The 24,166-nt window shown below is 50.0% G+C and overlaps 1 protein-coding gene across 15 annotated transcripts; it reads right to left on the reverse strand.

Moving 5' to 3' along the window:
- Nucleotides 1-526: 526 nt before the first annotated feature.
- ARMC12 (armadillo repeat containing 12) lies at nt 527-18,383 on the reverse strand. 15 transcript variants are annotated; one of them, XM_059178507.1, is made up of 9 exons: nt 18,273-18,363; nt 13,397-13,483; nt 12,689-12,769; nt 9,858-10,229; nt 8,754-9,256; nt 2,725-2,898; nt 2,507-2,578; nt 836-895; nt 527-741 (listed from the first exon to the last, which is right to left on the reverse strand). In XM_059178507.1, exons 1-9 carry the CDS (start codon nt 18,361-18,363, stop codon nt 646-648), a joined length of 1,536 nt encoding a protein of 511 aa, XP_059034490.1. In that variant the 3' UTR covers nt 527-645. The 15 variants fall into 15 exon arrangements, with proteins under 15 accessions (XP_059034490.1, XP_059034487.1, XP_059034488.1 ...); XM_059178504.1 differs by lacking the exon at nt 18,273-18,363 and adding exons at nt 16,036-16,237; nt 17,465-17,605 and having other exon boundaries at nt 527-895; XM_059178505.1 differs by lacking the exon at nt 18,273-18,363 and adding an exon at nt 17,465-17,781 and having other exon boundaries at nt 527-895.
- Nucleotides 18,384-24,166: the final 5,783 nt, after the last annotated feature.

Here is a 24,166-nt window from a genome sequence, read left to right on the forward strand (position 1 = left end):
TAGCAAAATGTGAGCAGAAATGGGGAGCATCATTTCTGGTCTAACTTTTAAGAGCCAGGGATCACTGCCACATTCCCTTTTCCTTCTCTAGGAGTTGTAGATCACATTAAGAGCCCCTCTCAGCCTTGGTCACTGAGAGATGATGATTTAATAAGATACCTGCTCCCCCACACACTGGCTGACCTGCTAGGGGCTGTGATAAATAACCTTGTCATTTTTTAAGCCACTAAGATTTGGAGGTGGTTGGCTGCTGTGGCCCAGGCTAGGCCATCTGGAGGAACCCAGTGCAATACTGTCTCCTGTTGATTATCTTTGGCCTCAGTCCCCAAACATGACTTCTCTCTGAAATTCCCTCTAAGCATTGGCTCCATATTCAAATTGGAAAAGCAGCAAGGGGATAAGAGAATCTGTTCCCTTAACAGGGAAGTGGGGATATGTTTTGGGAGATGTGCCCATGCTTTGACCTGCTCAGGGATGAAATCTACAGCCAGCCCTTGGAAGACCCTAGACAGAAACTGCTCCAAGATTTTCTCCCATAGTCATTTATTGGCTCTCCTTAATTATTTTCCCCGCTATTAAAGTAGGAATGACTGGGCCTGCAGGAAGAGGGCCGGACTCCCACATCCTGGGAGCACTGCAGGCTGACTATGACCTTGCAGGCCTGGATTTGAACTTCCTCCTCAGGGTGGATGACCAGGGCGAGCAGCCGATCTGCCAGTCGTGACTCATCCCCAAAGAGAGCTTCATGCAAAGATTGTTCATTGTAATGCCACTTCACAGCACGGTAATGGGGTGAATTCCGGCCCTCACTTAGCCGCTCAGCAAACACCAGTACCTCAAACAGCAGACTCCCGGGCTGTGTGGACTGAAACAGGTTCAGGAAGTTGGAGTGCACCTGTGATGGGAGTAGAGAGACCATGGCAAAGAAATCCAAGACAAGTTCTGAAGTTCTCCCTCTTCCATCTTCCTATTGTCTCAACTCCCCAGTACACCCAAATCTCAGTTTCAACCGTATAGGAATTTTTTAGTTTTCCTTTCATTGTCATTCTCCAACATAATGGCCCTGTGGTCATCAAACTTGAGAGATAGGATCATAATACTGATTCTGGGAAACCTGTTGAGTCCAACATGACAGCTTAGCATGTGGTTGATTTTTATAAATATTTTGTGTGCTCGAGAGGAATATATGCTTACTAATTATAGAATGTTCTAGGTGTATCTAATGGCTCAAGCTTATTTGTATTATTCACAGCAAATATACCCTTACTGGTTTTAGGATTTTATCTCTTAACTGCTGAAAAAATTAATCTCCCAAATCTTCCATTGTGATGGGGGATGTGTCAATTTTTCCTTATAATTATTCAGACATGAGAAAGAAGGAAATCCTGCCATTTGTGACAACATAGGTGAACTCTGAGGACATCATGCTGAGTGAGATAAGCCAGACAAAGAAAGGCAAATATTGCATGGTGTCACTTATTGGTGGTATCTATAAGTAAATAAGTAAGTAAGTAAACAAATAAATATTCACACTTGGAAACAGAGTAGGAAAGTGGTTACTAGGTGCTGGTTGTGTAGAAGAAAGAGACAGACATTGGTACAAGCTATAAATTGAATAAGGTCTGGGGGCACCTAGATGGCCCAGTCAGTTGAGCTTCCAAATCTCGATTTTGGTTCAGGTCATGATCTCAGCGTCTGAGATTGAGTCCTGTGTTGGGAGCCATGCTGGCTGTGGAGCCCGTTTGAGATTCTCTCTCTCCTTCTACCCCTCCCCCTGTAGTTTGTGCTCTCACTCTCTTTAAAAAATAAAGTCTGAAGATCTAATGTAAAACATAGTGATTATAGTTAATAACACTGTATTAGATAATTGAAATTTGCTGAGAGTAGAACTTAAATGTTCTCACACACACAAAGATACATATGTGAAGTGATAGATGTGTTCATCAACTAGATGATGAGAATCCTTTTCACAATGTGTCTGTGTGTGTATGTATATATATAAAATTGCCACTATGTTTAAATATTACATTTTGTCTCTTTGCTGTATCTTACTAAAGCATAAAAAAATTAAAAGGAAAATATTTCCTTGTCATCCTATCATGTCTTGCCATATAAATTTTGAGGTTATGTTATGGGGTTCATATAAGTTTAGAGTTCCTTTATCCTTCTGAACCATTATTATGCAGTGACCCTGTCTATCCTAATAATGGTTATAAGTAATTTTTCTCTAATATGAAAATACCTACATTTACTTTTGTTTTGTCACCTGGATTCCTGGCTCTCAGAGTTCAGAAAGCCCCTTAAAGAGAATCCCCCTCTCAACAAAATGAACTCTCATTCTATTGGGAGAATGGAAGAGGGGATGGTTGTCAATATATCTAGCACAAAGGCAGGAAGAGAAACAAGATGATCTTGTGAGGACTGAGTCTGCCTGGGGTATCCATGATTCTTCCTTCCCTAGGATGTGAGTTGGTATCCATCAACCTTTCTTCAGTTCCTTTCTCACCTGGCAGTTGAGAATATCATACAGAAGGTCATTCTTCTGTGCCAGGTAGCTCAGCAATCGTATGGCTTGCACCTGAATAAAAGAAAGAGTAAAGCATGAGAAGGCAGGTCAAAGTGGGCCCGAGCAGGGAAGACACAATTCTCCGCTCCTCCCTCCAGGTGCTAGGCCAGGCAGGGCTGGTCAGGAGGGGCAGGGCCAGGGCCATGGTACTTAGGCACCTGTGCCAGGATATAGTTGGACTGCAGGATCTCCATCAAGGCAGGCATCACCCGTCGCAGCTGTGGATGTACGTAGTCAGGCAGTGGGAGGCTGTTGAGGAGTCTGAGGCCTGCAACATGGAGCTCCGAATCCCAGATGGTAGAGATCAGTTCCAGTACCTTGATGGTGTGTTCCTGGAGGGTGGGTGGGGGGGTCGGGTAGAGGGGATGAGGAGGGAAGGGTCTGCCTTTATGTGGTGATCCCCAACACTATCCCAGCCTCTGTGTTCACTCTTCCCCTACCCCTACCTATGATGCCCAAGCCCAAACCCAGTAGACAACTCTCTTTAACTTCAACTCTCAACATGACTTGACCTAGTTGGCCACACCTGCGTCCTTTCTGCACCTGGCTTCTCTTCCACGAACTCCTTTCCTGGTTCTTCTGCCCAACCTTTCCTTCTCTGTCTTCCTCACTCTTTCAGTGTTATTATCCAGACTCAGTGTTAAATACTGTTGATGCTGGTGCCTTTCAAATTTCTGTCTCTATCCCAAACCTTTCTGAGAAAACTCAGACATATTCTGGTGTCAATTCCACTTCTTATCAGAAGGCTTTTTTCTTTCTCCCTTCCTTCCTTCCTTTCTCTTTCGCTCTCTTAGATTTTATATTTACATAATCTCTATACCCAACACGGGGCTCAAAGACACAATTCCAAGATGGAGAGTTGCACGCTCCACCGACTGAGCCAGTCAGACTCCCCTTCCCAGAATGCCTGCTCGACCTCTCAGAGTTAACACATACCCATCAGCCTCCCAGCCTCTGCTTTTGGTCACAACTCCCTTCCCCCTACTCAGGTCAAAACTCTGTAATCCTCTTTAACGACTTTATCTTCACACTGCCTTTCTAGTCCTTCAGAAAATTCTGTCAGCTCTACCTTCAAAATCTGTCAACAGGTTTTGTCAAGATCCAGCGAGGTCTATCAAGCTGCGTCTACCACCTGTTCCAAGCCACCATCAGTTCTCACCTACATTTCTCCAATAGCCTCCTGTCTCCCGGCTTCCATCCTCCCCCGTCTATTTCCAGAACAGCAGACATGTTAGACATGTCCCTCTTCTGCTTCTGTCCCTAGTTCATTCAAGGTAAGAGCTAAAGTCCTTCCAGTGGTTCACGCGGTCCAATATGGCCTGCCCCTCTCCCCTTACAATGTCTTTGACCTCATCTCCTCTTCTCTTCTTTGCTCCCACGGTTGCTGTCACAATGGTCTCTTAGTCATTCTTTGAGCATGCCAAGTACACACTTATCTTGTTTTTGCACAGGCTGTTTTCTCTACTTAGAATGCTCTCCCTTCCAGATAGTTAGAGCTCACTCTCTTACCTCCTTCAAGACTGTGCTTTAATGTCACCTTCCCAGTCAGGCCTTCCCCAACCACTACCCTTTTTAAGACTGCAACCACTCCCCACCCAGCCTTCCTTATCCTCCATCTTTATTTCATTCTTCTCCACAGCACTGTCACAGGCAACACACTTTTTATTTTGAAACTTTTTATTTTTGAATAATTATTAATTCTCAGGAACTTGCAAAAATAGCATAGACACATCCTGTGGGCTCTTCCCCCAGATTCCCTCAATGGTTAACCTTATGTACTTACATACAGTATCAACACTGCATATATCAGTACTGATGCAAGGTGTCTGTACCGTCTTTGTCATTTTGTCACATATGGGGATTCATGTAACCACCACGGCTGTCAACAGATTGTTCCATCAGAGTTGTCCCCTCACCACAGAGATTTCCCTCATGGGACTCTGTTGTAGTCACATAACCCTCCCCCTCCACACACACCAAAACCAGCTCTACCCATTGGTAACCACTCATCCAATCTCCATCTCTGTAATTTCGTCCCTTCGAGAATGTTACATGTTGAGTCCTGCTTTGTGACCTCCTGAGATTGGTTTTTCACTCAGTAGAATGTCCTTAAGATCCAAGTTGTTGTATCAATAGTTCATTCCCCTTTATTTCTGAGGAGTGTTCCGTGGTGTGCATTTGCACAGTTGAACCATTTATCTATTGAGAGACACTTTGGTTGTTTCCAGTTCTTGACTGGTACAAGAGGGGTGCCAACAAATAATTGCTTATGGGCTTTTGTGGGGACGAGTTTTCATTTCTCTAGGATAAATGCCTTAGAGTGCAACTGCTGAGTTGTTTGGTGAATGCATTGTTTGTTTTTTGTTGTTTTTGCTTTTTAAGTGGGCACCACACCCAGCAAGGAGCCCAGCGCAGGGCCTGAACTTATTATGACCCTACGGTCAAGATCAGAACTGAGATAGAAAGTCGGGTGCTCAACTGACCAAGGCACCTAGGCACCCTGATGATTCATTTTTTAAAGAAATGGCCAGACTATTTTCCAGAGTGAGTGCTGTATCATTTTACATTCCCACCAGCAACATACAAGAGAGTCCATTTCTATCTTCACGAGCATGTGGCATTGTCACAAATTTTGAGTTTGGACCATTTCACAGGTGTAGAGTGCTATCTCGTTGTGGTGATAATCTGCATTTCCCTGATGCCTACTGATGTTAAACATCTTTTCATGGGCTTATTTGCAACTCGTAGATCTTCTTCAGTGCAGTTATCTCCACGTTTTTTGCCCATTTTCTAACTGGATTTTTTAACGTTGAGTTTTGAGAGCTCTTTATATGATCTAGATAGGACTCCTTTGTCAGATATGTGCTTTGCAAATATTTCCTCCCTGACTACAGCTTGTCTTTTCATCCTCTTAAGAGGGTCCCCCACAAGGCATATGTTTTTAGTTTTGATGAAGTCCAGTGTATCCACTTTTTTTTCTCTTTTAGATCATGCTTTTGGTGTTAGAAATTTCTAAGAACTCTTCATCAAGCTCTAAGTCCCTCAAATTTTCTCTTTTGAAACTGTACCACCCTCATACCTGCCTCCTTATGGCCCTACTTTTATTTTTCTCCCTCCATTTGTTATACGAAACATACTGTATATTTCACTAATTTGTGTATTGCCTGTCTTGCCCTGCTAGAATGTAACTTTCCCCCGGGGAGGGGGATCTTTCCTCCTTGCTGTTGCATCTTCAGTGCCTGAACAAAAAGTAAGTGCTCAATATACATCTGTTCAATGAACAAAGGGATCTTGGCTTCTGAGAGGCAAGATGCTTAGGAAAGACAGACAACCCCACAAGCTATATTTTTTGTGAGCCCACATAAAAGGAGAGCTAGAATCCTGGAGTATTCACAGTATTCCCATTAGTACCAGTTTCTGCCTGCCCCAACCCCTTCCTATCCGCTGAAACCTGAAGGACAGTTAAGAATTTGTCTGGGTGGTGTTTCAGGCAGAGGAAACAGCAAGTGTAAGGCCTGGGGGGTCGGGAGAGCATGAAACATACGGTATGAATGGCTAGGACTGTGGCAGGGAGGTGGAGATCATGCTCTTTATGCTGACAGCCCTGAGAAATACCAAGTGAGGAGTTGATGGGATCAGATCCCTTGGGATAGAGTGGTCTGACTTAGGGAATGGGACAAGGTCCATTTTGGACATGCTGGGTTAGAGGGTCCCTAGGATATCTAAGTGGAGGTGTTGGCCCTGGATCTGGTGGTTTGGGGAGAAAGTAGAGGTGGACAGCAAGTGGAGACCAAGACCTTCCCTGCCCCCCAAAAAATGTTTTTTCTTTATATTTTTAGGTAGGCTTCACCCTTAACATGGGGACTGAACTCATGACCCCGAGATCAAGAGTCGCATGCTCTGATGACTGAGCCAGCCAGGCTCCCCTCTCCAAAAAAGCTTGTTGCCAAAAATCAGAGTGTGAGAATATAAAATTTGGGGGAGGAAATATAATGCAATGGGAAGACTCAGGCAGAGCTGGTAGAGTGCGTAAATCTTGAGAAGTTGGGCGTACACTGTTACCCAGCCATCCCACTCCTGCATATGGATCCTAGAGCTACTCCTCTGTCCTAGAGGGAGATGTGTACGAGAAGCCTCATGACACAATGCGGAAACAATTTCAGGGCCCACCCACGGGCAAGTGGATAAATATAATTGCAGGATATTCATGAACTAGAACTATATAGCAGTGGAAGATGAGGAAACAGCTCTCCACACCAAAAAAGGTCAATCCTTCAATGCTGGGGTAGGGGGAGAGGCAAACCACAGACTACCAACTATGTATTTCCAGTATAAAACTGGAAATACATAAAGGAGCTTAAAAAGTCCCAAATGGCATTTTGCCTATTCTTGACATTTTGCCTTGCCCTGATAGAATAGGATACCTGAATATACAGCCAAACTATACAGAAAGTCAAGGAATCGATGCACAAAACATGCAGTAAGTAATTGTCTCTGTTTGGGAGGTATAGTTTGGGATCAGGGAGAGTCTCTGGAACACCTAACCTGTTGGCCAAGTTCTAGTTCTCAGCCATGCATTTTGTTTTATGGTTCTTTCCATGGTCCATATATAAAATGTTAAGTCTTCAATATTTTACTGATTTTTCATCCAGGAGAAACCAATTGCTAGAGAGAAATTTGGAACTCAAGGAAGGAAGAGGGGTTCTTTTTTGGAGGGGGTTGTTTAAGATTGGAAGAATGAGAGCATGTTGAATCCTAATGGGAGGGAGTAGAGGGGAGGCCATTTCAAAGAGGCTAATTAAGGAGAGAGGCCATTAAAGAAGGGGAAGGGATCCAGGACTGATCCTAGACAGGAAGAAAGCCATGTTTTCATAGCATCAGGAAGAAAGGATGGATGGGGAAACAAGTAAGCCTGGGAACATTTCGTGGCTTCTATTTTCTCTATGTGGTGGTAGTGAAGGAATCCATGGCTTAGTCACCAGGATCAGAGTAACACAGTACAGGGGTGGGAGTTGGTATATCTGATCCTTGTCCCTGGTTTTAGGCACAGAACTCCTAAAATCCTTGAATTGAGGGGAGTGGGTGCCTGGGTGGCAGTCATCTGGGCAACCAACTTGGTTTCGGCTCAGGTCACGATCTTAGGGTCCTGAGATAGAGCTCTGGGTCAGGCTCTGTGCTCAACACAGTCTGCTTGAGATTCTCTGCCTCTCCCTCCCACTGCCCCTCCCTTTGCTCTCTCTCTAAAATAAATAATATCTTTTTTAAAAATATCCTCATAATTGTCCAATAGAAGAACCTTTTATTATTCTCTTAGTTACTCCAAACCTTATGCTCATTGGGTGACTCTTGGTGGATGGTAGACAGCTTCCAGATGGGGGCACTCGTGGCCAGAAAGGCCAAGCCATGACTAGGGGGTTGAAGGAGGAAGGGAGGGGTTTGAGATTGAGTTCGCTTATCAATGGCCAATGATTCATCAATCACACCTACATAATGAAACCTTGATAAATACCCCCAAATGACAGGGCTCAGCAAACTTCTGGGTTGGTGAACACATCAAGGGGCTAACACGGTGGCTTGCCTAGAGAAGGTCCAGAAGCTTCGCATCCTTTCCCCCCATACTTTGCCCTACATGACTCCTCTATTTGACCACTCCTCGGTTGTACCTTTCCTAATAAACAGGTAAATGTTAAGTGTTTTCCTGAGTTCTGTGAGTCATTCTAGTGAATTAGCAAACCAGAGGAGGAAGTCTAAATTTATAGCTGAATATACAGGCACTTGTGACAAGCATGGGAAATGGGGGAGGGGGGGAGGTCTTGTGGGACTGTCCATTGTCCTTTACCCGTGGGGTCTCTGCACTAACCCCAGGTAGACAGTGTCAGAATTGAGTTGAATTGTTGGACACCCCCACGGGTGTGGTAGAATTAGTTGGTATCAGAAAGACTCTGTGCTTTCTGCTGTTTAGGGCTCAGAGACACTCCAGCAGCATCCCAGTTCAGTTTCAGCCGGAGAGTCAAAGACTGATGACCCCCGAGGGTCTCACTTATTACAAAGGAAAAGCTTATTTCTGGATCACAGACTCAGACCCAAACAACTTCTGGAACATGACCATTTGCCCTATGCCCATTAAGGAACCCAAGGACTATGGACATCTTGTGTGCTCTAATCCACCACTTGCCTCTGGGCTCACCTGGATTTTGAGCCTGAATTTTCTGATGCCAGAGAAAGCTTTAAGTGTGTTCAGAGCTTGGATTTTGACACTGTTGTCCTCCTCATCCAGCATGGAGCCCACCAAGCTTATGTCATCAGCAGTACAAGAGGAGGCCTGCAGTGGGCCAGGAGAGACAGAAGAGGCAGGAGAAGCGGGTGTCCTGGGCCCACTGCATCCACCCCCCATGTCAACAAGACCCCTCAGCACAAGCCCTCCCGCCATCGGCCAGAGAGACAGGTCCCAGGACACAGTGTGGCCAGCCAGGAGGGTAGGGATTGGGCATAGCCCCCGGGGGCTGGGCTGGCTGGGAGGGGCCTCCTGCTTCCTTGCCCTCACCTCGGCCTCCAGCAAGTACACACAGCGCGTGATACTGTGCAGGATCATACTCTTGGCGTACTCATCCTGTTTGTACTCCAAGGAGTTGAGCAGCCTCCGGAGCTCACCCGAGTCCCGCCCGTGCCGCTCGCGCTCCACTGCCAGGCCTAGACAGCCACCCCAGCCCAATTCAGGCTGCGGACTCAGAAGTCATCAAAGAATGGGGTTGGGAAGCGGGGTAGAGAGACCTGGGGATGAGGCTGCCTTGCCTTTTCTGAAGATGCCTTCTTGCTCTATGCAGGACCCCCCCATGTAGAGCTGAGCTGTGTGTGTTGCGAGAGGGGCGCTATGTCTAATGCTGTGTCATTCAGATCATTAAGTGTCCTAGTTTTGTATGTTTACTATAACAATTTGCTGGGCTACGGCAGTCATGTGCACTCTTTCATCATAATCACTGCACAGCAGTGACAGCCCAACAGATGGCAATGAACAAGTCTTGCAGAAGGGTGCTTCTTCTGCGGACTAGTGGAGGCTCTCGGCATGCAGGTGGCCCAGCCTTCCCTTAAGGAGTACTGCTAATGCCAGGTGTCCAAGAAGGGGCATCCTGGGAGCTGGAGGGCAGGCAGAATCAGGAGACCTGCCAGATGAGGCCCAAGGATACACTTAGAGTGCCATCTACTCCCTGGGGGCTTGGAGCTAGCATCTCTATGGTGGGTTGGAGGCAGATGGAGAAGAGGAAGGAAGGACAGAGGAACTTGGAGGAGTCACCTTTGGGCCCTCCCACACTGGAGGCCTCGGGAGCAGGCGCCTCCTGGGGCAGAGCCCTCTCCCTAGGGCCCGCACACTCACGGGCGATGCAGATGGGTGAGGCAGTGCAGAGGGGCGGCTGGCATTTGATACCGGCCTTGATGGCCTTGTAGAGCAGATAGATGAACCCAGCACCTGTGGCCAAGCCCACTACACCTTTGCGGATGTCCATTTGCCCCAGGTACTGGGGGATGCTCATACCCATGTCTTCAGTGTGGCCTTGCGCCCGGGTGGGAGCGAGGCCCAAGGCACCTGGCAAGGGCCTTCTGGAACCAGAACTCTGGTGGGCCAGGAACCAGGATACCAGCATCAGAACCTGGGCAACAAAGGAAACTGGGGAAACGGAATGGAGGGCGGTGATCAGGAAACAGGACAACCAAGAGTGCTTGGAAGGGGAAAATATTTGTCTTCAGAGGCTGTTGGAAATGAAGCTCAAGACTCTAGGCGAATAAAAAGTCAGGTGGGGGGGGTGGGCAGGAAGGTCCCCCACATCCCCTTTCCTTTAGGGGAAGCAGGTTGGTTGTTGGGTCCCGGCAGGCAGCTCTAGACGCTGCTTTCCTCCATTAGAGGGCAGCAGAGGCCCAATTTCTGGCCTGGTTCTTTTGGAAGTTTCTGGGAGGGGTATTTGGGATATGCCCATAAGCAACACCTTTCTCTCACTGCAGGGCTTCCCATCTTTGATTTCCTCACCATAGATCCACTGCTGGGCCTCGAGGTGCTTTGCAGGCAGGGCCCCCTTCCATCAAGGGAAGCACTTCACAAAGTCCTGCAGTCCTCAGGCAAACCCATCATTTTCGGCAGCTGTAGTTCCCCTGTAGTAGGTAATATCTACCCGTCTGGCCAGAAGCTCTTGAAGGCAGCCCTCTCCGCATCTCCAACAACCGGTAAAGTCTTGCACTTAGGTGCTCAAATCATGACTTCTGTCATTCTTTGAGGACTTGAGGGCAGAACCATGACAAGAGAATCTGGGTACAGGGGCTCAAGGCCCATTTGGCCAGTGTGACCATGGAGGAGGAAGGGACTGCCCCTGTCTGGCATAGTCTGTGAGTGTTTGCAACTGGGGGGATCCACATTTATCATTCTCTAACTCCAGGATTACAATCTGGGTAGGTGTATGCTTTTCCATGATGGGGACCTAAATCTTGGAGTATCACAGTTCAGGGTTCCACACCCTAGCACCCAGCACGCTGTCCCATTCAACCCTACAGGATGAGATGAGGCTTCAGGCCCCCTGGGGAGTCAGAAAAATGCCACTATTCCAGAAACATGAGAATCCCACTTTGGAGGACTTGGTCTCTCTCAATAGGATAGGGCAGGTGAGAGCAGACCCTTCTCTCTTTTCCCCTTCCCTGCTTGTCCCCATACCCTGCAGCCTCGCCTTCTTATACAAAACAGGGAGGTGACAAGTCCCAAGCCAGGCTCAGGCCCAGGACCAGCATGGAGCATTGTTGTGCCAGAAGAGGGCTTTACCTGCTTGGCTTTGAGCTCCTGCTGGAAGGTTCTAGGCCCCGGGCTACCTGGGCTTGAAGGAGGTGGGGAAGGAGGGAAACAGCATCCTCAGGCTGCTGCAGCCAGCAAGTCCTGCCTGCCCAGAGCCTTCACCCATCACACCCCAGGATGTAGGCAACTGCCAGGTGGCTGTTCTCTTTCCTTCCTCTCTACTGTTCTTGGTCCTCCTCAAGGTCATTCGTAGCACTCTACCCAGCCCCAAGGTGGGTGACTACTGCAAGGAGGGGTAACAGAGGCCCTTGGAGGTCTCCAGCTGCCATAAAACCACCTGTCATGCCCTATGAACTCCAGGCAGGAAATGGCTGCCTGTTGGGACAGCTTTAGGTTTTAAGGCGACCCTAGTGGATCTGAGGCTAGATCCTTCAGAACAAGATTCCTGCCTTTCTCTGGGGTAGCACCCAGGGCTACTGGCCTCTCCAGTCCATGGACTTGATTCTGCAACCCTCGTTTCCTAAGCAAATGCTGTGCTTACCTGTTCTTTAAAGGTTTCCGAAAAAGGAGTTCCTTCTTGGCTTTAATCTAACACTTTTCTGCTACACCTAAGGCCCACTTCTTTTGGTTCTGCTCTCAAATGATGCAGAGGGATGGAGAGGCAGAGGCCATGCCCAGAGTGACATTTTCATTAGTTTACAGCAAAGTGGAAAAAAAAAACCAAACAGAGGGAAGTCCATTTGTTGGTGTGAAGTCAATGACTGTCCCTCCTTGGGAATGACTGCTTTTTATTTAGATGAGTCTTTCTTATTTTGGGAATTAAAATGCACTTGCTTTTATGAAATGATGATACTAATAGATGGTAGTTGTGTTTTGAATGTTCTTAGGGTGCCTAAATGAAAGCTGCAACTTTGCAGGAATGTGGCTTTTGTTTCCTTGCATTGTTTCTTCTGTCAAATGCAAAGATCTGGAATCACTGACTAGAGAGAAGTCTGAGATTCCATATACACACACTGTCAGCCACCAAGTTTCTTACTTGCCTTCACCAAGGCAAAAAGTCCTGGGCTGCCCGACAACACACCTCTGTCATCTGGCCTAGCTTTCTACTTTCAAAGCTGTTGTTCCCATCACTGGCAGGTGCAATTTAGTTTAGTGAAGGAGAGGGGGCTCTAGCCAGATTACCAGGGTTCAAAACCAGTTCAGCCACTTAGTTTTGTGCTTTCTTTGTACCTGACTTTCCCTACCTGTAAAATGGGAATAATAATGTCTGTCTCATGGGGTTGTTTGTGAGGATTAGGTACTTGAAACCACCCAGCACGCAGAGCCCATCAAATGTCAACTGTAATAATTACCATCACAAGCAGGTTTCACCAGGACAAAAGTGTTGGGTGTGGGAAAGCAGTGAGTACACAGATGGTGGGCCTCAATGACACCTGAAAGACACATTATTCATCCCACCTACCCCTCCCACTCTGCTCTTCTTCAGGCTAATCAGTCCCAGCAACCCTAACCCATTCAATTGCCTTGAACAACTCTGGAGCCCCCTTTAAAGGCCTCCCCGCAAATACTTATCAGCCTATTCCCCACCTATGAAACCTCAAACTACCAGCCTCTGGTAAATGAGTGTTTCAGCCTAGTTAACTAGAAAAGCCCAATGTACTATTGGGGGCCTACGGTGCAAGACAATGCTAGGCCATTACGATGGGGGACTCTGGAAGGGACCGGCGCTTGAAGCCAAGGGGAAATTAGCGTATTCTATAATGAAAAGCTCAGTGGAGTCCTGAAGGGCTTGGGTTTGGGCAAATTCCATAATCTGAGCCTCAGTTTCCTTCTGCGGAATACGGGTCTATTGACACCTACGGGAAGTGCCGCTGTCAGACTGAATTTGAGAACCTATGTTGTGACTCTCGGTGAACATGGTGCAATTCACACGTGTGAGCCCCCCCCCCCCGCCCCAATAGAAAGCGAGAAAGCGGAGAGGCGAAAGACTGGGGGTGCCGCCCGCACCCTGACGTAGACCCACACTCTCCGAGACCGTCCCTTCCCCAGCTGGCGCTTACCCCGGCCCAGGAACCAGATTCGGGGGCCTCTCGGTAGCTCGTTACTCCAGCGAAGGCGTGGGGACCGGGAGAAACGCAGCGAAAGCCCTGGAAGAGGCGCCCCCAGAGAAGGGCCGGGTTGGTGGGGGGGGCGGAGGCCAAGCCTTTCCCCGCCCCGGGCCTCCCCTCCTCTAGCTCCCCCACCCGCCGGACTACCTCCTCCCCAGGCGCGCATCCGGCGGCGGGCACAGGATGTTCTTTCGCTCCCGTCCCCCCTCCCGTCCCCCACCCCCGCTCTCACTTTCCCTTCGCTCCCTTCCCCCCACTCCCGCTGCGCCTGGAGCCGGCACCTTGTTTAACCCCTTCCCTCCCGCGCTTCGCGGCACCCCGGCGCCCCTCGGGCTCCCACCCTTCCCGACAACTCCCCAGAACGCGGAGCGTGCCTAGGGCTGCCCGGGAAGGGGCGGGCCCGGGCTGTGCGCCCGCCCGCGTTCTCGGGATCCATTGGCCCGGCGAGGGTGAAGGGGTGGAAAGGAACCCCAGAGGCTGAAGCCGGCATTCTCCGGACCCCAGCCAGATCACCGGCGCCGGGAGGGCTGCGGATCGGGGCGGCCGCCCTCCAGCGAGCCACGCGTCCGCGGTGCGCGGGAGGGGAAGCGCGGGGAAGCGCGCGGCCAGGTGGGCGTGGCTAGCTCCAGGCCCGGAGGCGGGCGGTAGGTTCGAAGACCCCAATCTCCTCCTCTCCTCTAGTCTGGGTCTGTAGGAGCCAGGGCTCCGGGAGAGGATGGAGAGAGATCACGCCCCTCACGTACACGTCACTGCTTCCACGGCAACCGAGGGCGGGGGAAGCGGGCTGGAGAAGACCTTCGAGAAAGGAGGCTACCGGAGACTTTGGGACCTGGGTGGGGGTGGGGAGGCGGCGGGGGCGGGCTTTTCAATCTGCTTCTCCACTCGCTGCTGCAGCACGAAACTGAAGGGAGGACCGGTTCTGCTCATTCAACAAGCGCTCAATGAGCTTGGGCTCTGCTTGGCGCCTTAATGTTAGGCGCTGGGCTACGGTGCCTCGGGATCCGAACCCTACCCTACCCGTCATTGTAAGTTAGGGTAGGATGGCCTTGCGCCCCGGGTCAAGTCTGTGGAACCAGTGTAATGATTAATAGTGTCCTTTTTCACGCTTAAAAGTGTTCCACTATGGAGGGGACTAGTTACGGAACTTTGTCTCCCAATACCGGAAAGACTCCGGCCATACAGGAAAGGAAAACAAGCCATTGTCTGACCACTATGCAACAGGCACTTTCTTGGCCCTTTGTATTCTCTGTGTCATCTTTGCCCCTCGTCTGCAAGGTAGGTATCACTTGCGACTTTTTTAGATGAAGAGACTGGCTCAGAGAGGTTGAGAGACTTGCCCAACGCCAAACAACCAAGTATTAGAATCCAGATCCAGGTTTATGTGCCCTCCAAAGTTGGAATGTCCTACTTTATGCTTCCTTCTCAAAATAAATAGATTATATTAAATAAGTAAATGAGATACTATATAGATTATAGAGAATTTATAATCTATGGGGTTGAAAATATTACAAGACAAAATAAGCAATAAAGTAAAGAGACTGAAGGCAGCTCATAAGGCTCTGAGGGAAGCTGACAAAATGATCAACATTGGGTGGAAATGATCGGAGCCTTCCTGCAGGAGGTGGATTTTGAAGGCTCATGGGCATCAGACCAGGGACCCAGAGCTAGGCAGGCTGGACTCTCCAACCGTGAAAAGACCCCTCTATAAACCCAAAGTCACTGGTTGTGCCCACTCCCCTTTTGGCCTTCCACCCCCCTCAGTGGTTTTCTGCTCCCAGCAGGCACTCAAGGGCTCTGCAGTTGGCATTTGGCACAGACTCCTTCACGTTAACTTGGATGTCTGCTTCTCCCTTCCCCACCCTCTCTGAAGATTGGGTAGATTAAAAATTGTGACTTTTCAAAACAGAAGGCCTGAGCAAGTACCAGGAACCAGCAGGCTCGATGGGAATGAGGAGGCCAAGTCAGGAGAGAAAAATGAGAGAAGAGCACAGTCAAGTGGGTTGGTCACTTGACTAATATCTGCTGCCCTTCTGCTATGAACTAGGCCCAGGGCTAGATTCTGTGATCTGGGCACACCACGAATGAGCCCAGATCCCCTCATGTGGAACACACAGCCGAGAGAATTGTGTACCCAGTGTGCTTGGCTGAGGAGTCTGAAGTTGAAAACATACAGTTTTCCAGTAGGCTAGTTAGGAGAAAGGAAAAACATGGGTCAGAAAGGTGCAGCAGAGGCTGTGGGAATTTGAGCCAAAGGTGGAACGTCTGGGATAGAGAGGAAGAAGTGGATGAGAAAAATAAGGAACAATACATCTTGTAATAAAAGTAACAAAGGGAGGAGTTTGGGTATAGGATGATGAAGGAGAAAAAATAGTTAAAAATTAACCCACCTTCAGGACCCTGAGTGGCTCAGTGGGTTAAGCCTCTCTGCCTTCGGATCAGGTCATAATCTCAGGGTTCTGGGATCGGAGCCCCACATTGGGCTTTCTGCTCAGCAGGGAGCCTGCTTCCCGCTCTCCCTCTGCCTGCCTCTCTACTTGTGATCTCTCTGTGTCAAATAAATAAATAAAATCTTAAAAAAAAAATTAACCCACCTTCATCGTGAGTTTGGGCGATGGGAAAGTCACCGTGGGTAAAGGGGAAGAGCTGGTGCGAGCAATATGAAGATGAGTTCAGCCACTTCCAGGTCATGTGAGGACAGGTGTCCCGTAGGTAACTGAACCCAGAGATAATGGGCTGCCTTGTGAGTGTCCCTGTCACCGTAGGTATGCAGACAGCTTCAGAACAATGACTGACCTGGGATATCATGGACAGTTCATACATTAGGTAGAGGGTTGGAGTTGAGTACAGTTAAGGCACGTTCTGGCTGGGAGATTCAGTGAGCACTGGCTGGATGAACACATATAAGGGAAAAATGACTGTCTGTGTGGGAAGGGGGTCCATGGCCCAGGCCTGCATTGGCATCCATCTCCTCAGAGGATGCCAGAGATGCCATCAGATGGCCCAGGGGCATGAGGCCCAGGTGAAGCGCTTCTGCTGCCTGGGGTCCCTCCCCCAACCCCACCCGCCAAGGCCCTCGAGCCCAGGCCTGTGCTGGCTGCCAGGGCCTTTCCTGGAACTCAGCAGAGGACGGAGCCCCTCCCTGCCAGCTCTGGCACACTCGAGGCACAGCGTGTCCCCTGGGGCACCTAGCAGACACCCCAGGAGGCGAGGGTGTGGGACAGATCAACGCCTCCAGGAAAAGTCCACCTCTGGGCTGTCATCCTCACAGTGGCCCCTCCAGGACAGCAGGCCCAGAAGAGGAAGGAGTAGCTTTGTGGCTGGGTGGCAGGATTCATGGGTCTTTGTTGTGGCTTTGGGTGGGAGGGTGGGTAAGGCAGAGAAGCAGGGTCTCAGGCTTCAAAGCACCTCCCCACCTGCTCTCTCTCCCTCTGAGGAAATCTTCAGGGGCCTAGTGGTTTTGAGGGGAGGGGACAGGAAGAGACTCTAAACTCTGGGTCAGCCAAGGACAGAGGTGGGGGAGATCTTCTTGCCCTATATCCCATTTCTCTCAGCATCCTGTTCTTGTGCTCCCCACCACCCTAGGACAAATATCTACCCCCCACCTCTAGGATGATGAGTTCCATCCCCCATACCAAGACCTCCAGAGGTCTCCCAGAGTGATGGGCTTTGGGGGAAACGGTACTTGGGACACAGAAGCTGTAGGCCAGGCCACACCTGCCCGGTGGCACGAGGAGAGCGCCTCTCCCCAGGGCCGGGGGTGGGGGGAGCCGAGCCTGCTCCGCTCGGGCTGGGGGCCCTGTGATGCTGGAAACGCAGGGGCGAGCAGGCAGAGGGATACGCAAACGGCCACGTGGAGGTCCCGCGCGGCAGGCAGGGGCGGGAGCCGGGGAGCCGGCTGTGCGCCCGCCTTCCCCTCCAACTTCCCCCCACCCCCCGCTCGAGGGAGCCTCCGAGAGTCGGGTCGTCGCTGACCGCAGGCTGCAAGAGCGGTTGATCTGGTGAGCGAGCACACCCACTTACCCAGCTGCTGAGTCAGGCTGTTCTCGCTCCCCGCTCGCCCGCCCGCTCGGGACATTGTGTTCCAGCCCCGGCGCGCTGGCACCGGGCCCAGGCGCTCACACCAGCCTCCTCGCCCTGTTTGTGCTCGCGGCTTGCGCTCGGCGCGCAGCCTCCCCGCCGCCGCGGTGTCCCCGCCGCCGCCGCCGCAGCCCTGCGAGTGCGCGCTGGGGCCCGGCCGGGGGCGGCCGAGGGCCGGTGCGGAGCCCCGGGGACGCGCGCCCTGCCGGGAGTGGGGGTAGGGAGAGCCCTCCAGCCTTACAGTACTCAGACCTCTTCATCCCCCACCTGCACCCCAGTGTAGCAGCGCAGGCGTGTGCGGGGCCCAAGTAGCACAGTTGTGGGGGTAGGCAGGTGCTGGGAGCTCCCCGAGGGAAAAGGAGCCCGAGCCCCACCAGCGCTCGGTACGGTCTGGAGGAGAGCCGCGAACGCGCCAGTCCCACACTTGGAAGACCTGGGACGCGGTCACGTGACAACGGAAGCCCGCTGGAGGGGGCCAATGCGCGCGATCCCCCGGAGGAACCTCCTCGTGCCTCAGTCCCCCTTTCCCGACCGCTCTTCACACCAGCCTGGAGACTCCAGGGATTCCCAGGGGCTGGCGAACTAAGCCCGGCCCTCTGGGACAGCTTGGGAAACCCCTGGCGGGACGCCAGGAGTGCGAAGAGCCCGGGAGTGGACGGCGGGGTGGAGGAGAGGACCCCAACTGGAACTGACCCCTCCCTTTGTTCCAGCCCCAAACCCGAATTTACTCAGAGCCACGTTTTCTCTTTACCCAAACGTCTACAGAAGGGCGTCATCGAGTGCTGTTCCACGTCTCCAAACCGAGCAGGGGACAAAGGACTTGTCTCCCGAGCACCGACCATATGGAAGGCTCTGTGAGGTCCTGCTAAGGACGTCATTAGAAAGTTGAAGACACAGTTCCGAGAGTCCTCCCATCTCCCTCCTTCCCACCTCCGCAGAGTGCTGTGCCATTTCTCCTGCCCCGAGTGCCCATCATCCTAGTCTACCTATCCTTAAGCTCCAACTCTTAAAAAACTGCTTGAAACAGCGCCAGCCAGATCTGATTCCTCTCCCCTCTGAATGCCCAGCACATTCAGTCTGTACCTTTCTCGCGGCACAGCCTGTGGCCTCATATTCTAGTGATCTGTTTACTAATCCTGTTCTTCTAACCAGATTAAAAAGTCCTTGAGGCAGAAACAAAGTCTGCCAATTCGAGGCCTCCCCCCATCACTTGAGCTCATCCCCCACAGGCCAAGCTTGGCACTGGAGTTGATGTTCAGTAAATGTTGGGTGTATTGAAATGATTTCCTGCCCTTGGGCAGATTGCAGACCAGTGGAAGAGACAAACACAGAGCTCGTGAGGTTAAATAATAACCCAAGGCAGCAGGTGGTGAGTACCAAACATTAAGAGCTATAGGGACTCAGGAAGGAGGTGGTGATATGGGAGAAAGATCCCAGGAGGTTCTAGGCCTTGAGCTGCGTGTGCGGAGGAGGAGAGACGAGGCGTGGAGGTGACTCATGCTGGTTGACATCACCATAAGCCAGCCTCCATGCTAGCCACTTTCCATGCATTATCTCTAATATTTCGATGGGGGAGGAGGGTAGGTTTGGAAGGAGTGGAGGGGCTGGTGCCCAAGCCAGACTTGCCCAGAGCTAACCAGAGCACAGAGGCAGCCTGGGATCTGGGCTCCCCACCCTCCATTCCCAGGCACTGCCTGTTCCCTGGCCTGCCACGCCTGCACAGTACACCCAAGAGAGCTGCCCAGCACTGCCCAGCTCTGGATGCACTCTGGTCCCACCCCGGTGAACAGCTGCCTGTGTGATCTTGGGCAAGACACTCCCTTCCCTACACCTCACTGCCATCTGGACCTTGCAGCGCTTACGCTTACAGGCTGGACTCTGTGAGTTAGTGTTCCCAGTGATGAGGGCCACCTCCCTCATGTTACCTGGGCTGCTGTGGCTGCCTACATCCACCACCACCCCCCCACCCCCACCACCCCCCTAGCCCTCTCACCCTCCCCCACTCACGGCTCCCTCCCTGTCTGGAGCTGCTGAGAGGAACACTGGGTACAGAGTGTGAGCCGGGATAGTAGGTTTCCTGTGGTTGCAAAAGGAACATCGGGACTTTCCCTGTGGTGCCTGAGCTGTGGGAGAAGTGGGGGAGGAGGAGGCAGGGCCAACCTCGAAGGAACCTCTGCTTCTCTTCCCTCCCCTCCACAGTGCTCCCAGCTCTCCAAAAGGCTGGTACAGTTTGTTACGCTGGGGCCGGAATGTACCGTGTGTTTCATATGGCCTCTGTCCAGTCCTACACCGGCTGCTTTATATTTATACTTCCTTCTTCAGCTGTGGCATCCTGCTGGCAGTCAGTCACCCCTGCTCTCATCTGCCCACCTCCCACCTGGGCCCTGCACCCCACCATGAGTCAGTCCTTAGGTTCTAAACTCTTGTGAGAGGGTGGAGTGGGGAGCAGAGAACACCCTGGAGGACAGAAGTCTGACTCCAAAAGGGTAAAAGCCCCAGTCCCTGTTCTCTCTCCTATCACCCAGCCCTGCAACAGCCTCCGAGGTCATGGACCCTCCAGTTTGGGTCTGATGGTTCTCTGGGGCCTTGAGGTTGATCCTCCACTCCTTGCCCCTCTTGTTTACCCAAGCACTTCAGAAATATTCTTGAGCCTGGCTGGACAAGTGAGCAACAGGCTCTATTTATGTTGCCTCCCCAAAAGCTTGGCAGACCTCTTAATCCATGATCCTCCCCCATCAGTCATAGAGAACACGGCAGAGGTGGGGTGGGCAGGGAATCGGAATCCTCCCCCCCCAACCCAAGAATCACACATTCCTAATAGAAGCTGCAAAATGGAATTTGACACTTGGTGACTTAATGATTTTCTGAGTCATGACCGGTTTAACTTCCTCAAAGTGGCTTCAATGTTCAGAGATTGATCTGGCCTTCCTTCCCCAGTAGCTTGTGATATTATAATATAGAATATTTGATATAATAATTATAATTGATATAATATAATTATATTATATTATGTTAATCATTAAATATATTGATTATAGAAATATAATTGATTATAATATATAATTAATTAAATACATTAATTAATTATATTATATTTGATATAATATAATTATATTCGATATAATAATAGTGAATATCGATTGCTACTGAGGACCAAGCATTGGGCTCAGGGCTTTATACACACAAGCTCATTTATTCTCTGCAACAGCTCTGGGAGGTGGACGCTATTGTTAGCATCCTTTGACACTTAAGGAAACTGAGGCTCAGAGAAGTGACAGAGCTAGGATTCACGTTTAATTCTACCATCAGTGCTAGTATTTCTGAATGTTCTGCCAGATTGCTTAGATCATGTGTCTAAATTGTAAATCCTCCATTTCTCAGAGTCTTATTCCTTTGGTCCTCAAATGATTCCAGGAACTCTGCCTCCTTGGAGTTCATATGCCTTGCGGTATAATCTGACAGCCAGAAAACTGTTTTCAGCCCATTTGACAGGCTGAGGTGTAGAGGTCCCAGAGGACACTCAGTGGTGGAGCTGGATGGTCAGGTTTGCTGGCTGAGGGCATCCTTAGTTGTCTCTCAGCCAGCTGGCATGCATGCCACCGCCACTCATCCCCTCACCTGGGAATAAACTTTGCCTTGTCGAATTGATCTGGTATCGAATCCAAAAAACCAGAGGCTGAGTCTCTGAACTTGGGTCTGTCTGCGGCACTCGGTGACATAGGGGCATGTGAACTTAGGTTCCTCTCTTAGGACCCATGCACAGTTGGACTTCGGGAGAAATCACCACTGTTAAGTCAATCCCTGCCATTTGTATTGGACTGTGTACATTTCCCTGACATGTCCTAACTCAATGTGATCTTAACATTCCTCTAAAGTAAGAAGAGTACTTGCCTTCCTGATGGGCAAGCAGGCAAGAGTGGCTCAGTTGCTCACCCAAGGGCAAGAAGCTAGGTTTGTGACTGTGATATCTTGGGTGCCGTGTTTCATAACACAGGGCCTCTTCTGAGCTAAGAGAGGAAGAGTTTCTCAAGATGTCCCCCAAATCTCGTGACATGTGTCCTTTCATCCAGCCCTACAACCGGGGGAAGGGACCAGAGCACCACATTGCCCGCACCACCCTTATCTACCCCCAGAGGCTGAAGCAAGGGCACCAGACATCCTGTAGCGAGTTGGCCTGTCCCAGTCTCTGGCTTCCTGTCTTCTGTGGCTCTCATGGGCACATTTTGTCCCCTCAGAGCCCAGTTCTTCCTCTTTCATCCTTCTCTCTGTCTTTGCTGAAAGCCCTGTTTATATGCCTTCATCCATCTGTGTTTGCTTTTCATTTTTTGTTGTTTACGTGTTCATTCTCCGGGAAGTGTTCTAGGGTCCCCTCTGACATTGACTTGTTTCCAAGGAAGCCATTCCTAACCCTACCTTACCCCTTTCCTCCACCTTCTGCCAGTGTCAGACTGCCAAGCTTCATGCATTAATGAGTTACTTAATGAGCACCTACTCTGTGCTCCAGGAATTCTTTTAATTCCTAGGACCCGAAGTCTAAAAGCTGTGTCTGAGCATCTATTAATCACCTACTGTATGCAGCGGGCACCGTGCTTCATCCTGGGGTGCACCAAACCTAGTCACTGCCCTCAAGAGATCTCTGGGCTACTTGGGAAGCTGAACAAAAATAGATCATTACACTGCCTGGGAAGCTGGGGACTGGGTGTGGCCAGAGGGGTCAGGGAAGACCCCTCTGATCTGAGAGGAGTTAGCCAGGCAGAGCCAGCGTGCAGAGTGTTCCAGGTAGAAGTAGTGTCTATAAAGGTACACTGGTGTGAAGCAGACTGTGTTTTCCAGTGGGCACTTTGAGTTGTTTGGTCTGGCCTGGACATGGAGTACAGGTTGGGGAACCCAGGGAGACGAGGCCAGAGACAGGCAGGCCCAGATGGTGCAGAACCTCATGTTCTAGTAAAAGGGTTGACCTTTATCCTGGAGCAGCCGGAAGCCCAAGCAGCCTCATGGCTCCCTGCAGCCTGGGAGCTCCAGAGCTGGGCCTGGGCCAGGCCCAAAACCCTCTCTCGAGCCCTCAGTAACCCACATTTATTGGGGAGCCTGGGTGGCTCAGTCGTTAAGCGCCTGCCTTTGCCTCAGGTCATGATCCCAGGGTCCTGGAATCAAACCCCGCATTGGGCTCCCTGCTCAGTGGGAAGACTGCTTCTCCCTCTCCTACTCCCCCTGCTTGTGTTCCCTCTCTCACTGTGTCTGTCTCTGTCAAATAAATAAATAAAACCTTAAAAAAAAAACCACCCCACATTTACTGCTCTTTGGCTTAGTGAGGCCTGTGAGAGAGTCAGACACTGGAAAATAATGCTGGTTTTTAAATTAAATTAAATTAAATTTATTTATTTGACAGACAGAATAATGTTGGTTTTAAAGCACATTCATTCATTCATTCATTCATTTATTCATAAATATTTAGGAAGCTCTGATGTTTGCCAAGTGCTGCTTTGAGCATTGGGAATGGGTCCTTAAACCCTACAGAGATCCCAGCTCTCAAGAAACTTACATACTTGGCAGTTGGAAACAGAGGATAGGCCATAAACAGAAAAACAAATGAAACAAATAAATTAGCAAGATAATTTCAGATTGTAAAAACAGAGTGTTGCAGTTGGGGGTAATGGGGTAGTTTGGGTAGTCAGGGAAGGCTGCGCTAAAGAAGGTTACATTTGAGCTGAGACTGAGATGACAAGAACAAACTGGTATATGAACATCTGGGGCTGAAGATTCCCGGCACAGGAAACAGCACATGCAAAGGCCCTGAGACAGTAAGGAGCTTAGAGTTTTCCAGGTTTAGAAAAAACACTGGGGGGCACCTGGGGGGCTCAGTGGGTTAAAGCCTCTGCCTTCAGCTCAGGTCATGATCCCACGGTCCTGGGATGGAGCCCCGTCCTGGGATCGAGCCCCGCATCGGGCTCTCTGCTCAGCAGGGAGCCTGCTTCCCTTCCTCTCTCTGCCTGCCTCTCTGCCTACCTGTGATCTCTGTCTGTCAAATAAATAAATAAAATCTTTAAAAAAAAAAGAAAAAGAAAAAAGAAAAAACGCTGATTCAACTTTATTACTCTACAGCAATTCTATACAAGGATTATTGTACCCATTTTGTAGAGATTGAGACTGAGGCTCAGAATGGTTACATTTCTTGGCCAAGGCATAACTGGTAGTAAAAATTTTGTCTCTAAAGCCACTGTGTGTGTGTGTGTGTGTGTGTGTGTGTGTGTGTTTTAACCAAAGTATCAAGTACAGTAACCATGTGTCCTAAAATATTTGGGAAGGTCCAATTTCCAAAAATGTTTCTCATTGTTCTCTGGACATTCATCATGGGCATTCTCTGTTCCAAATCACGTCTTTGAGCCCTGTCTCTGCCATGTACTACCAGTGGGATCCTAGGACAAGCACTTTATCACCATAAGCTTCAGTGTCATCATCTGTAAATAGGCAGAGTAATAATTTCAGTAACACAGTCTTGCTGAGAGGATTAAATAAGATAATCCATGTAAGGCAGTACAATGCCTGGAACACGACACACATTAATTTCATTCAATTCATGATAGTTTTTTATTGTTACCTTTGGAAACTGAGGTCACCTGTCAAATGGTCCTGTGGCCACGTGAA

This window comes from Mustela lutreola, chromosome 6 (assembly GCF_030435805.1).
Source record: "Mustela lutreola isolate mMusLut2 chromosome 6, mMusLut2.pri, whole genome shotgun sequence".
Taxonomy (NCBI): domain Eukaryota; kingdom Metazoa; phylum Chordata; class Mammalia; order Carnivora; family Mustelidae; genus Mustela; species Mustela lutreola.

Bases quoted from the DNA above. Each gene is read 5' to 3' on its own strand.
- ARMC12 (XM_059178504.1), bottom strand. From the start codon at position 16,132: ATGACCTGGAAGTGGCTGAACTCATCTTCATATTGCTCGCACCAGCTC. The intron at 9,257-9,857 runs GTGACTCCTCCA...GTGGCTGTCTAG, and splicing joins CAGTGTGGGAGGGCCCAAAG to GCCTGGCAGTGGAGCGCGAG. The intron at 896-2,506 runs GTGAGAAAGGAA...CTCCCATCACAG, and splicing joins ATGATATTCTCAACTGCCAG to GTGCACTCCAACTTCCTGAA.